At 37.5% G+C, this 13,615-nt stretch overlaps 1 protein-coding gene and 1 long non-coding RNA gene across 2 annotated transcripts; one reads left to right on the forward strand and one right to left on the reverse strand.

The window, feature by feature from the left end:
- Nucleotides 1–6,772: 6,772 nt before the first annotated feature.
- On the reverse strand, nt 6,773–8,470 carry LOC126616015 (uncharacterized). Its single transcript, XR_007620960.1, has 3 exons — nt 8,262–8,470; nt 7,606–7,669; nt 6,773–6,946 (listed from the first exon to the last, which is right to left on the reverse strand). It is a non-coding gene; the product is annotated as an uncharacterized LOC126616015 (long non-coding RNA).
- Nucleotides 8,471–9,527: 1,057 nt separating this feature from the next.
- On the forward strand, nt 9,528–13,405 carry LOC126615988 (sodium-dependent phosphate transport protein 1, chloroplastic-like). The gene is made up of 10 exons (XM_050283943.1): nt 9,528–10,124; nt 10,237–10,344; nt 10,789–10,944; nt 11,117–11,332; nt 11,518–11,727; nt 11,932–12,069; nt 12,192–12,293; nt 12,393–12,458; nt 12,662–12,746; nt 12,917–13,405. Exons 1-10 carry the CDS (start codon nt 9,714–9,716, stop codon nt 13,012–13,014), a joined length of 1,590 nt encoding a protein of 529 aa, XP_050139900.1. The 5' UTR covers nt 9,528–9,713; the 3' UTR covers nt 13,015–13,405.
- Nucleotides 13,406–13,615: the final 210 nt, after the last annotated feature.

Consider the following 13,615-nt stretch of genomic DNA (forward strand, 5'->3'; position numbering starts at 1 on the left):
AAAAGTCAATCCTGGTACTATTCATTTTACCATTTATTTTGTCATTTTCATTAAAACTCAAAGTTTTCAAACCCTTTTCATTAGTTTTTCTTTTTAATTAAGTTTAGTTTGTTTTTTCTTTGATAGATCGATATGAACACAATGATACATGACTTGTGTCCAAAATTGTAGGGTTTTAGTTTTTATGACTAAAAATCGAGTTATGCGACAAAATTTCACTTATTTAGGATGGCACTGTATGTGGAGGATCCCCAAAAGTACATGCATGAAACCAATTTAATTTTGTAAAAGTTGGTGAAGCCAAACTTTGAGGTTTAAATCGGTTTTAGTGCTTCACAGAATCGATTCTATTTTACAACGAGAAATGCGGACTTTTCAAAGTAAGATTCTTTATGAATTTTTTGTCATAGTTTATGACACATCTCGACCTGGGATGTTCACTCGGATTTCGAATCGAGCTGTGCTGGCCGACACCTGGAGAGAGACAAAACCATAAAGTATAGTGATGTGGAAAATGTGAATAAATTTAAACCTCAAAGTGCCTAAATATAAGAGTGCGTTGTGAGCAGGAATAAACCTATTTCACACGTGATGTCAGAGCACAAGTACAGTACAGTAAAATAGGGTGAGAATTATACCATCGAATGTAATTGTCTACACCAAGATTTGCCAATAATCCTCATCAGTACGAAAGCTCTGCTACTAGAACCTGAAGGGGAGAAAAATAAGGGTGAGTGGGCCTAAAAATAAAGTTTTATAAAAACATTTTTGAAAACATAATTAACCTCTCACTGTAAAACAAGTATAGTTTCCAAAATATACATACTACATATAGTATGAACATACTTACCATAGCCTGCAATAGCTCAAGAGTTAAATACGGCACAATATTTCATAAGTAAATGCATGATGTCCGTAATCAACATAATCTCGCATAAACAAACATCTCATATCGAGTGCTCATTGACACATGCTGACACATGAGTTCATGCAGAGGTATTCTGACATGAATAGGACTGGGTGTAACAATGATATACACTATAGTACTACAATCATGTGAAGACTGGCGCTATGCGCAACACATACAAGTCGGAGCTGCCTATTGCAACCTGTACGATAGGACTGACACCTACAAGGGATCCAAAGTGAGTGTACAGTGCGATGTGCACATACACGTGAAAGATTGGCCCTGGCCCGGACGAGTACTAACACCGGTGCAGCAAACGATGAGCAAATAACATAAATGTAGCCATGCCATAATGATTTGATAATTCTAGTCAACATAATATTATTCATAGACGTAAATTTAGCTAAGGCATCCCGTAAGATTCATAATGATTTCCTAATTCTCTTCGTTACGTCATTTTCTATAAATATTAATTTAACTACGACATTCATATAGAAAATTCATTATTAGATGTATATATGGAAACTAAACATATATATATATATATATATGTATGTATGTATGTATGTATATCAAGAAAAGACCCACTCACAAATCATGTCGTTGAGTCGAACCCGACTCGTAGCATCGAGAGTCCTTGCGAGGCGTTTCGCCTAGAAACGAAACCATTTATGTAAATACGTAACGTACTAACGTATAAACGCATTTTCATACAAAGTGTGGGGAAAAATGAGGGCGGATTCGGGTCCGGCATGTCGAGAAACCTAAAGAGGGACCTCGGGTTTCTCCACGCGCCGCACGCGCCGATGACCCATGTAAGCCCACGCACGCCTACGTGCCTGCGAGTACCATCGTACTCAGCTTCCTTGCGAAGGCCTGCATTTTGCAGGTTTTTGGTCCGACTTCCAGAGCTCATATCGAGCTTGATTCTCCACCAAAATCAATAATTCAAGAGCCATTTTGAAGTTAGAAATGTAGAGAGCAACACCATACCAAGGTGAGGCCGAGTTAAGGTCGGTGTTGGCCGAAAAAATGGCTTGAAAGTTGTCAGATGACCACGGTTCCTAATTTTCCAGAAATCTGGAAAACTTCCTCCCTTGCCATTTATGTCATGAAACCAATCCAAACTTCACTCATTAAACCTAAAAGTCATTTTAAACCACAAGGGGGAGATCACACAAAGCATAATCGACACTCACCTTCATAGAAAGTGGTGAGATCCATGCCGAATAGTCTCCGCAGTGTTAGAACTCTAAGATTCGAGAGCTATTCCCGTTGGGATGTTTGGAATTAAACCTAGGGCTAGGTTTCAGATGATATGATATCTTGGGAACGTTGGTTCGATGGTCATCTGCCATGGAAGACGGCGATGGTGATGACCTTAACCTCACGGTTGTCCTGTGTTTGTAGAGATGAGAGAGACGACATGGAGATTGAGGGAGAAAGATGCATAACAAGAGAGAGACAGAGGGATATGGTATGGTGGTTCAGGTGTAGTTCACTGGAAAGGTGGTGAGGTGGTGGTTGTACTGCTCGGCTCCACCTTTTTTTTGTTTTTTTTTATACAGAGAGAAGAGAAAGGTGAGAGATGAGAGGGAGAAGATATAGGGAAGAGAGAGAGTTCCGAGTGATTTGGAAGGCATGAGATTTGGGGGAAAAGAAGTGGGGAGTCCCACATGGGTGGGTCCCACTGGACAAAAATTCAAGGGAAAATATTAAAATAATAGAGAGCCAAATATTTAGGATGATGATGAAATTATTAAAATGCTCTTCGACTTCGTAAATCCGTAAAATTTTCATCGCAACTCCGAATTCGATTCTGCTTGCGCCTACGTGTCTGTATCGTCGAGTAGTTCGAGAATGTAGCGAAATAGTAGCTCGAACGCGTCACAAAAAGACGGTCAACAAAGTCAACGCCCTCGCCTCTAGGGGCATTTTCGTCAATTCTCACATTTAAAATTACTAAAATCATAAAATTAGGGACGGGTCGTCATAGTTTAACGTTAATTTCGTGCCAACATTATAAAATATTGTGCCAAAAACATGAGGTGATAGAAAGTCTATGGAGAGTCCTACTTTTGAGAGAGTCTCCTTAGCATTTCTCATTTACAATTTATCTAGTGTTGGTAGCCATGCATTTTGGATAGGGGTGAGCATTAAACCGACCAAATCAACTGGTTCAAACAAAATTAATTTGGTCTGTTTGGTGATCAAGTAAAAACAAATAATTTAAAAATCGAACCAAAACAATTTATTTTTTGTTTGGTTCTATTTTGATACTTTTAAAATCGATCAAAACCAAATCGAACTGACCATGTCTCTTGGAATTATTAATTAGTTTATTTTACAAGTTGTAATGATTATTAACAATAAGGTGATTATATGTATTTCATGCTTATATGAGGTTATAGCTAATAAATTGTTTGCTAGCACGAGACTTTATTTAATTGAAACTTGGTTCTATTTGACTTGATGAACTTTTATGTTCCGAAAAATTTAATCTTTCAATCCAATTGGAACGCGCAAGATGTGTGAATGTTTAGAAGAATAAAACTCTTAAAATGTATAATGTTTTTTTATTTATGTGTTGAATAGGCTTAAACCAACCGAATCAAACCAAATCAAACCGATATGATCTCCCCATTTTTTATTTGGTTTAGTTCGATTTGAATAGTGATATTGATCAAAATTGAATCGAACTGAACCACTGAATACTATTTGATTCAGTTATATTTTTTATTGTCAAACCAAACCGATGTAATCTGCCCCTCTCCTTAAATTAAAATAGGATTTCGATGGATTCATCAAACAAAGTAGAATTATACTTTATCTCGTGATATATTGGTTTGATTAACATCAATATATATGCCACAACGGTTTTCATTATTTCAAATCGCGTCCTAGCTTTCTTTTATGGTAGGCCAATATGATTCGTCTTTGGCTGATGAAATATTGTTCTGGAATCTCCCCACTTCTATCTTATAATAAGAGGTAATCATGGTACATAATTGGCCTATGACCTACCTTAATGGCAAATTAAGTACAAAATTAATCGCACTAAATTGTGAAAATTTTAGAGTAGAAACTCGAAAATGTAACATTTTCAATAGGTCCACATACGTTTAGCCTCAGTTTTATGAAAATTTGAAAGAAAATGAGGTTTCACTTTTTAAACCAATTGACAATAGATGAATGACGCAATTTCTTATAAGTTTTTGTAAAGTTTCACTCATAACGTCATGTAAGTTAATATGCTTTAGTACAATTAAGGAAGATGAAGTTGCATCCTGAATCTGAATGAGATCATTAACTCTTCATAAAACCTTGCATGCTAACTAAGGGTTTGCGGTAGTTTAACCCACAAGTAGTCTTACTTTTTAAACAATTTTCACCCCTTGAATTCTTAAAATGAATCTTAGGGTCAATTTAACCCACAAGTAATCTTACTTTTTAAACAATCTTCACCGTTTGAATTCTTAAAATAAATCTTAAGATCAATTTCTACTATTTATTTTTCAGATTACTCAATAGTCTCGTACTATTAAAGAAAATTTGACTAACAGTGCGCTTGACTTGGACCATATTGTTGACTTAAAGAAGAAGTAAAAACACACCAGGCTAAAGAGGAAGAAAAAGAAGTAAAGGAAGCTTCTGCAGTGCTGTTTTTATCTTTTAGTAAAGCTTTCATTTGCACAGCAAAGAAATTGTTTTTTCTATCTTGACTAGGTATTATTTCCTTTCTCCTTTGCCCCAGTCAGTAGGAGAAAGATGCCGACATTGATTTGCTTTTAGATTAGTGGGTAATGATGGTGTGAATTCTTCTACCGGAACAGGATCTTCCCCGGATCTACTTTGCGGGAATCCTAAGGATTTCCACATTCTAACCGTTTATCGTACATCGTACATGCAGTTTTCGTCAGGTATTATTTATATTTAATTTTAAATAAAAAAAATTAAATGATTTTTTATCGCACGATACACAGTAAATGACTAAGATATAAGGGTCCTTAAAAGCCCCACAATTTGGATCCGGATGGGATCCAAATCCGTAATTCAATTGGTGACCAAATATGCGTACGTGATAATATGATGTCACTTGGGAAGGGCAGCTTTAATTGGTCACCATTTCAATTGTTAATCATGTATGGAAATAAACTATCTTATCATTCATGATACACTATGAGGGCTTGAGGCTATATATTATTTTTCCTCATCATCCTCAAGTAATGGAGTTGCTTATTACCATGTTTATTTTTGTTAGATAAGTTTAAATTTGAGATCTGTGTAGTAAATAAACATAAATTTCACATTTTAAAATCATTCAATGACAATAAGTAGGTGATGAACATTATCACCACTTGAAAGATTTTTCAGTGTGTCGGGAACACATTCCGGTACACTAAGTATAATAATACAATTGGTTTGAAACTTGAAAAACAAAATTCCACCAATAATGTTATGACATTTAGGATACCGAGCTATGTTCCTGACACACTTAAAGAGTGTTTAGCAAAAATGCACCTTATATAATCCTCATCTAAGGAGCTCATGTGTGCTAAACGTCACTGAGTATGGAGAGTATCAATTTGTTGTTCATTTGGTGAGGAAACTTGTTTTCTCATTCGGGTATTCAGTTGTTAGGATCTGCATCAACAATTATGTGATCGTTCGAAGTGAATCTCATTCATATCTTCGGAACTTGTATAAATATAAAAGGAGTGGAAGATATAGACCTGGATTTAAAGTTTGAATCGGCTAGAGCAGTATACTTATCTTTCTACATCAAAGTTTGAATCTCCTTCTTTATAGTTTAAAATATATTAATCGATCAAGATATTGCTCCAATAAGAAAAAGCGTTGAAGATAAAGAAATTGATAATAGAATCACACATCGTGCATACATGGATGAATGCGGAGCGTTGCTGCATATAGGCTACACAATTCATTTGATAATTCTTCTTATATGTGGTGGGATCAAAGCTCAAAAGTCTTTTGTCAAAAGCTGAAGGAGTCTTTAGCAATAAGTTTTCAGTTTTTATAGAAAAAAAGCCTTTCTTCTTACATATAGGCTACACAATTCATTTGATAATTCTCTTACATGTGGTGGGATCAAAGCTCAAAAGTCTTTTGTCGAAAGCTGAAGGAGTCTTTAGCAATAAGTTTTCAGTTTTTATAGAAAAAAGCCTTCCTTCTGAAACTCTAATTGCTTGACACGACTGACCTACAAAGCGTTTTGGTTCCATCCACGACGTTGTAGTCATCATTGCAATTACTTGTATAAGAACCTTGAGCTTGAATATCTGAAAGAACTGTGGACTTTATGCGCAGTTTAGGCATTTTCTTTTGCAAGGTATGATGGCTAATGAGTGACCCAAGAGAACAAATTTCATTGGGACACAAGTTTTATGAAAGTTATTTTACAGGGACATTAGGGAAAATATTTCAAGTAAGATCATTGAGGGAACAAAGATTGGACCCATTTTGGAGTCAATTTTGCATACAAGAAGATATAATCATCTCACATTATGTGACACACCGATCCTGATGTCCTAGGGACATCGGGATGGCCACGTGCTGGCCCACACCCGAAAGTGACGCAAGCCATTTAATGAAAGAAGTTTTAACAAAACACTCTCGGTACTGTTCATTTTTAACGAAAAACCACATTTTTACCTTTAACTGGTACTATTCACTATACCTTTAAAAAGAGCTTTTCGTTAAAAGATAAGTTTTTTTGGACTTTTCGTTAGTTTTCCTTTTAATGAATGCATATGCTGAGAACATGTAAATCATGCGTATAAAATTATAGCAAAATAATAAGATGTGACTATTCATTTCTGCGTGAAGATAGTGATATAAATAATATTCAACTACCAACAATGAAAATACATTGATAATACATAACATGTTTAGAGCATACATCTAATTCAGAATACAATGGAAGGTGCAATCACAAAGATGTCAAAGCAGAGGTGATGGCACGATATCACTGGTAGGGGAAAGCCTCGTAGCACGGGTCATAATCCTCGTTCCTATATCCTGAGGGGGCGTAAAACAAACATGAGTGGACCAAGTTGATAAATATATATAATATTGAAACAGTTATCAACATACTAACCCCCAAAGTTTTATGAAAACTAATAGCATAATATATGAAAGGTTTTCTGAAAACCGTAGCATACCATAAAACCTTTCATAAAACATATCTTGTATATAGTGTGCTAACTAGTGGTATCAATATCGTCAGAAGGCATAGAGAACTCTTCATTTAGAACACTTCATTTGCCAAACAGGCACCAACCTACGCCCGGCCGAAGCCAATATAAGTATCATCGCTTGTAGGCAGCACAACGACCACCAGATACGCACAAAAACATTGAATGCAGTCTTTCCCAAAACATAAGTACATATATCTTAAAATAATCTTCGTAGCATATAGTCATCTATCATATATACTATAAAGAAGTGTAAAGAAAACATGTTCATAAATAGTATATAGTCATCCATCATATATACTATAAAGAACATTAGTTCGATAAAATATGGTATTCCAAAATATTCATAGTATAGCATGATAATCCATAAGTGTAAATCCAAATTGCTTATAAAATGTTTTCACAAAACGTAATCATTAAATCATGTTTTTCATGTATGCATTTCTACTATTAAAACATGCATTTTAGAAGGGGTCCACTCACAGATACTCTGTCGTCGTAGAGCCGTATGAAATAGGAATGACGGAATCACCGCTAATAATTGCACCTAAGCACATAAAAGGTACAATTAACGAAACTATACTCAAATGATTGAATTTCAAGAAATGGACGTCATAAAACGTCGAAATTAGCCTAGGAGAGGTCCCATATGAAACACCAAAAAAGTCAACAAAAGTCAACATTGACCGTTGACCGATCAAAGTCAAAGGCAACGGGTCTGGGCCTGGGTTGGATCCGGGTTTGGCTTTGGGTCAGTGGGCTGGTAACCTAGCCCAAGGGGAAAGGGTTTAGGGTTAAACGGGCCGAGGGCCTTGGGTTCTATATAAAGGGTTTGAGCTTGAAAGCCTGGCCCAATGCCTTTGGGTTTTAGAAAATAAAAATAAATAAATAAAATAAAAAGGTTAACGGGCCTAAGGCCCAAGTCCCTTACAGCCTAGAGGCTTAATCTAACAAGAATTTGGGTTTGGGTTGCCCTAAAGCTTTGGGCTTGGGGTTTAGGCCCAAAGGTCCTGGGTTGCTTGTCCTCGTCGGGGAAAGAGGACGGAGCCTCCCGTGCTCCGGTCAACATCGATCTACCACCCTAGGGTATGATTTAGGTACCAAAAGGAAGCTTAGGAGGAGAGGGAGAGTTTCCAAACCTGTTTCACGACAAGGGGTAGCTGGAGGTGGCCTGAATCTAGGCTTGAAGTAATCGAGCTCGCGGATGGGTTGGGTGGCCTCTATGCTTCACCGAGAAGAGAAAGAGGGAGAGAGTTACCACGATGGTGAATGTGGCAAGGGTGTTGTCGTTGTCGGGGTGTTCCATTGGGTATCGACATGGGTGTGTTGCCGGGAATGAGAGGGAAGGTAAGCTGAGAGAGATAGAAAGTTGAGAGAGAGATCGAGGAAAAGAATGAGAGAAGAAGAGGGATAAGGTTAAGGACTGCCACGTGGCAAGCTAAGAGGGAAGGAGAATCTAAAGGGAGGGTTCGGATTTGGTTAAGGATAAGGGGACTAAAATGTGATTTCAATAAAACTTTAGGGTACAAAAGTAAAATTACAAATATTGGGGGGTGGGGTTTAACATTATGCCAAAAATGAAAAATCGATGTCACGAATCTTCTCTTAGACCATGTCTACTAAAATCACCCAAATTTAAAAACCAAACAACCGTTGGATTAAACAATAGTCATTTTAGTGTTTATTTGCAAAACCGTATTCGTTCATTTTCTTCACTACAAATAAATGTCTTAATGGTTTTGTATTGCTTAATTTTTTTATAAGGATGATCTATGTATAGTGAATTCAAATATAGACGTTTTGGATTGTTGAAAGACAATACGAAGTGAGTTCTACAAAATAGGTGTAAAAAAATGAATGTCTCCAAATCTTAACCCTATATATATGAATGGGAAATGTTTAATAGCACTCGACGTGCACACTACCTTGGTATTGAAAAACAATCTTACTGTATATGATAATATCATGTTGGTTGAGAAAAAAATGTTACGAAGTTCACGAACATTCTTAAGTCATGAGACTTTCTCTAATGAACATCAAAAGTGCACATTTAAGTTACATGTTTAAATAACAGTAGTTAAATCACTTAATTAACGGAATCTAGCGATTCTTTTTCAGATGTGTTATTTAAGTGTGCACTTTTGATGTGCATTAAAAAAATATTCACTTAAGTCAGAAACATGTTTAACTGTAAAGAGAAATAAAAATTTAGCCTCCCAAGAGCAAACCCTATAGTTTGAAATAGAAGCCTAAGCCCAAACCTTTCCAAATGCCACAGCCCAGTCCATTGAGAAGCATTAAATAGCAATTCTGATTCAATTTTCAGTTAACCACCCGCCAACCCAAAACAAAGCGGAAATAACCGTCCGCCTCCTAACCTTACCCTCAACAATCCAAATCCCTTCCGTGCAACCGCCACGTGTTCTAACCTCAGCCAGTGCAGATAAATATCCCTCCACATTTGCCCTCTCCGAAATCTTCCCCGACCTTATAGCATGCGTCTCGCGCGCTGCGATGCTCAGAACTCGGAACAGTCACTCAGCGACACAGTAACTCAGTGACTCAACGAGTCGTTTCATGATCTGGAAACCATGAACGCCAGAGCACTTCTTTACTCCTTCTCTCCGAAGCCCAATATCGCCCCGCCCGATTTTTCGGCCACCAACAGAAGTTTCAGCGCCGATAACCCGAGACCCCAAACGCCGTTTCGGTTTCGAGTGCGGATTCGGAACAGGGAGCAGTACTGCTGCTTCGTTCGCGTTTCGGGCGGCGGAGGCGGAAACCGGAGGGGCGGGAAAGTGTTTGCGGACGTTAAATCGGAGGCGTACGACATATCGGAATCCGTGGATAAGTTCGACAAGGGGTTGAGCGATGTCGTTTCGGTGAAGGAGGATTTGGAAGCGGAGTCTGCGGCGGAGGTTTCGTGGTTACAAGAGTTTCCGAAACGATGGGTCATTGTCGTTTTGTGCTTTTCGGCTTTCCTTCTATGCAACATGGACAGAGTAAGCTAAAAGCTCGAAGCTTTAATGGTTCTGCAATTTGGGAATGTTAAAAATGGAAGATGGAAGTTAATCACGGCAGTTAAAAAGTAACTTTGTGTGTGAATTATGGCAGGTAAATATGAGCATTGCAATACTGCCCATGTCAGCAGAGTACAATTGGAACCCAGCAACTGTGGGTTTGATACAATCTTCTTTCTTCTGGGGATACCTACTCACTCAGGTTAATTACATTTATGCACTTCTCCTAATCAGTAATTACATGTTTGAACTTGCTTTATAAGCTCTCAATTTGAGTTTATATGCGATAGGGTTAAGCGAGTTGATCAAAGTAATGTGCCCGCTTTATTGCACCTGAGTTTATTAAACCCATTTTTCTATAGATTAGAGTAGTTTAGAATATCGTGTTGTCAAACAACATTAAGCAGATAACCATATAGGCCTAAATCCTCTCCTACTGAATTTAAATTGTATAGCCGATGAGATTAACATATCGGTTTTTCTTTTAGTTATGTTGAAGGGAATCAAAATCTTGAACTTACCATAATCCTACTATTACTCCGCCTTCCCTCGCTACTTGGGTTAACCCCGGGGACTCAACACTTTGGTGTTTCATCTTTTTTTTTTTTTTTTTTTTTTTTTGTTAACTTATAACTGTGAGTGGCAGATTGCTGGTGGAATATGGGCAGACACAGTAGGTGGGAAGCAAGTACTGGCATTTGGAGTCATTTGGTGGTCCATTGCTACTATTCTGACTCCTGTTGCTGCTAAAATTGGATTGCCTTTCCTACTAGTTGTTCGCGCTTTCATGGGGATTGGTGAGGTTGGTCTTCTAAAATTCATCAGTCATATCTAATATGTAGGAAGTAGTTTTCTTATCAGTTACTAATATCTATGATTATTCGTTAACTTTTGCTAATTACTAATTCCTAATCACTATGGTTATTTGTTAAATTTTACTAATTACTATTCACTTAGTCTGCTTTTCGGTTCAGGGTGTTGCTATGCCTGCCATGAATAATATACTGTCAAAATGGATTCCTGTAGCAGAGAGAAGTCGATCTTTGGCTCTGGTTTACAGTGGAATGTATCTTGGATCGGTCACCGGCTTGGCCTTTTCGCCATATCTAATACATCAGTTTGGATGGCCATCAGTCTTTTACTCCTTTGGTTCCCTTGGGACGGTCTGGTTCGCTGTATGGCTAAGTAAGGTGAGCGATATTTTAAAATCCCCCACATAGAATAGTACGGTTTTGTCAAGAAGCATGTTACTTGCAAGATAAGTTACGACTTTTCTCTTGAAGTTTGGTTATTTGTAAGCAATGTCATCAATTTTCCAATACTGATGTATAAGATTAATATTTGATTTTTTTTTTTCATGGGGCTGTTGATGTAGGCACATAGTTCACCTCTCGAGGATCCAGAGCTGCGACCGGCGGAGAAGAAGCTTATTCTTGCAAGTAGTATTTCCAAGGAACCTGTTAAAGCGATTCCTTGGAAATTAATTTTGTCAAAAGCACCTGTTTGGGCCCTGATAGTGTCTCACTTCTGCCACAATTGGGGTACATTTATTCTTCTCACATGGATGCCAACATACTATAACCAAGTAAGTCATAATTTCTTGCATTTGTTACCCTAATGTCATGCTGCCTAGTTTTCCTTCTAGTATATAAATTAACTTTCTTGTGGCTTTGTCAAAATAGACGGTACTATGAAATGGGTTAATGCTTGTTGCTGCAGAGTGGCAAAGTGTTCAATCGGGCCTGAAATTGCAAGTTGAATACTGATTTTACATTAATCCAACCATTAGGTACTGAAGTTCAATCTTACCGAATCAGGGCTATTCTGCGTCCTGCCCTGGTTAACAATGGCATTTTCTGCAAATCTTGGCGGTTGGATTGCAGACACACTAGTCAGTAAGGGTTTCTCCGTGACAAGGGTTCGGAAGGTATTACATTAACATCATCTTTTTTTATCTAAACCAAACAGTATCTGGGGAACAATCTTCCTAGAAAATCACATTTCTCTAAATCAGCTGTCTGCGTTGCTAATCTATATCATCCATTGCAGATTATGCAAACAATTGGGTTTTTAGGCCCCGCTTTCTTCCTAACACAGTTGAGCCATATTAATTCTCCTGCAATGGCTGTTCTATGTATGGCATGCAGTCAGGTATGCTTCTTTTCAAAGCTTGGTACAATTGCTTAATATTTTGGTTGTTCATTTGCTATCATTTGCCTTATCTTGTTTTTGTCTCTTTTGCTTGGATAGGGAACTGATGCATTCTCACAATCTGGTCTATATTCAAACCATCAAGATATTGCCCCACGATATTCTGTAAGTATTGGTTTTAGTATCTGGTTTTGGCTTGTATGTTCAAATTTGATCCGTGTAATTTAACCGTGGGATCAAACATCCTACTAAGTTCCAACATAAGCCTGTCGATCACTTGCCAATGCACGCGTTCGGATTTGTAATATTGTATGGCAGAGTGAAGAGTAAATATGGTTCTAATTATCTTTGTTCCAAATGTTTCTCAGGGGGTATTGCTTGGTCTGTCAAATACCGCCGGAGTGCTGGCAGGTGTATTTGGAACAGCGTCCACTGGTTACATCTTACAACATGGTTAGTCTCCATCTGTTGCAGATTTTAGTTTTCATTTCACACATGTGGAAATCAAATTGGCCATAAATTTTTGGCCTCGACATCCAGTCAGGACATCAAGTTGTAAGCTCTAGGCAGCAAGCAGTTTCTAAGTTCTAACATCCCTCCCTCTCCACATTGACTATTTCCAGGTTCTTGGGACGATGTGTTCAAGGTTTCAGTAGGGCTTTACCTGGTCGGAACTGTTGTCTGGAATCTTTTCTCAACCGGCGAAAAGGTCATAGATTAGTTCACAGATAACTTTATCCTTAACAATCGCTCGGGGCGGGGCTTCGATCCCAAATACAGAAGTACCAAAAACGCCATGAAATTCAATTTGCAAGGAAAGCTACATCTTTTTGTTGATATTCTTGGACTTGAAGGAGAATTGTTCGAAGATTTTGAAATGGAACGGCGAGCTCGAAATCTGAAACGGCGTTTGGTAAATTTGGTTGCATTTCATACCCATTTTCATGAAAGATGAATATATATAAAAATTAAATGACCTCAACACACAGCCATTTTCTGTAAATGTTGTATCAAATACTAACAATTCAAATAATTATGGTTATGTAGCAATATATTGTAATCTGCATGTATATGCATTTCCCATTAATATACCCTTTTGAATCATTCTTAAACTGTTGTTTCTTCTTATAAACAATAGTTTTAATGGGTTAAATTGTTAAATGTTAGAGGAAATGGGATCGGTGATGATCGAACTGCAGAACTGCATCACTGCATACGCATTATTGTTTTCCGCCACTGCGATAAAGTGACATCTGCTTCATTCTTTAACATTGAATTATTATACAAGTTGGTACATCAATTACATCGAAAATTTACCTTGT

Source organism: Malus sylvestris, chromosome 3 (genome assembly GCF_916048215.2).
Source record: "Malus sylvestris chromosome 3, drMalSylv7.2, whole genome shotgun sequence".
NCBI lineage: Eukaryota > Viridiplantae > Streptophyta > Magnoliopsida > Rosales > Rosaceae > Malus > Malus sylvestris.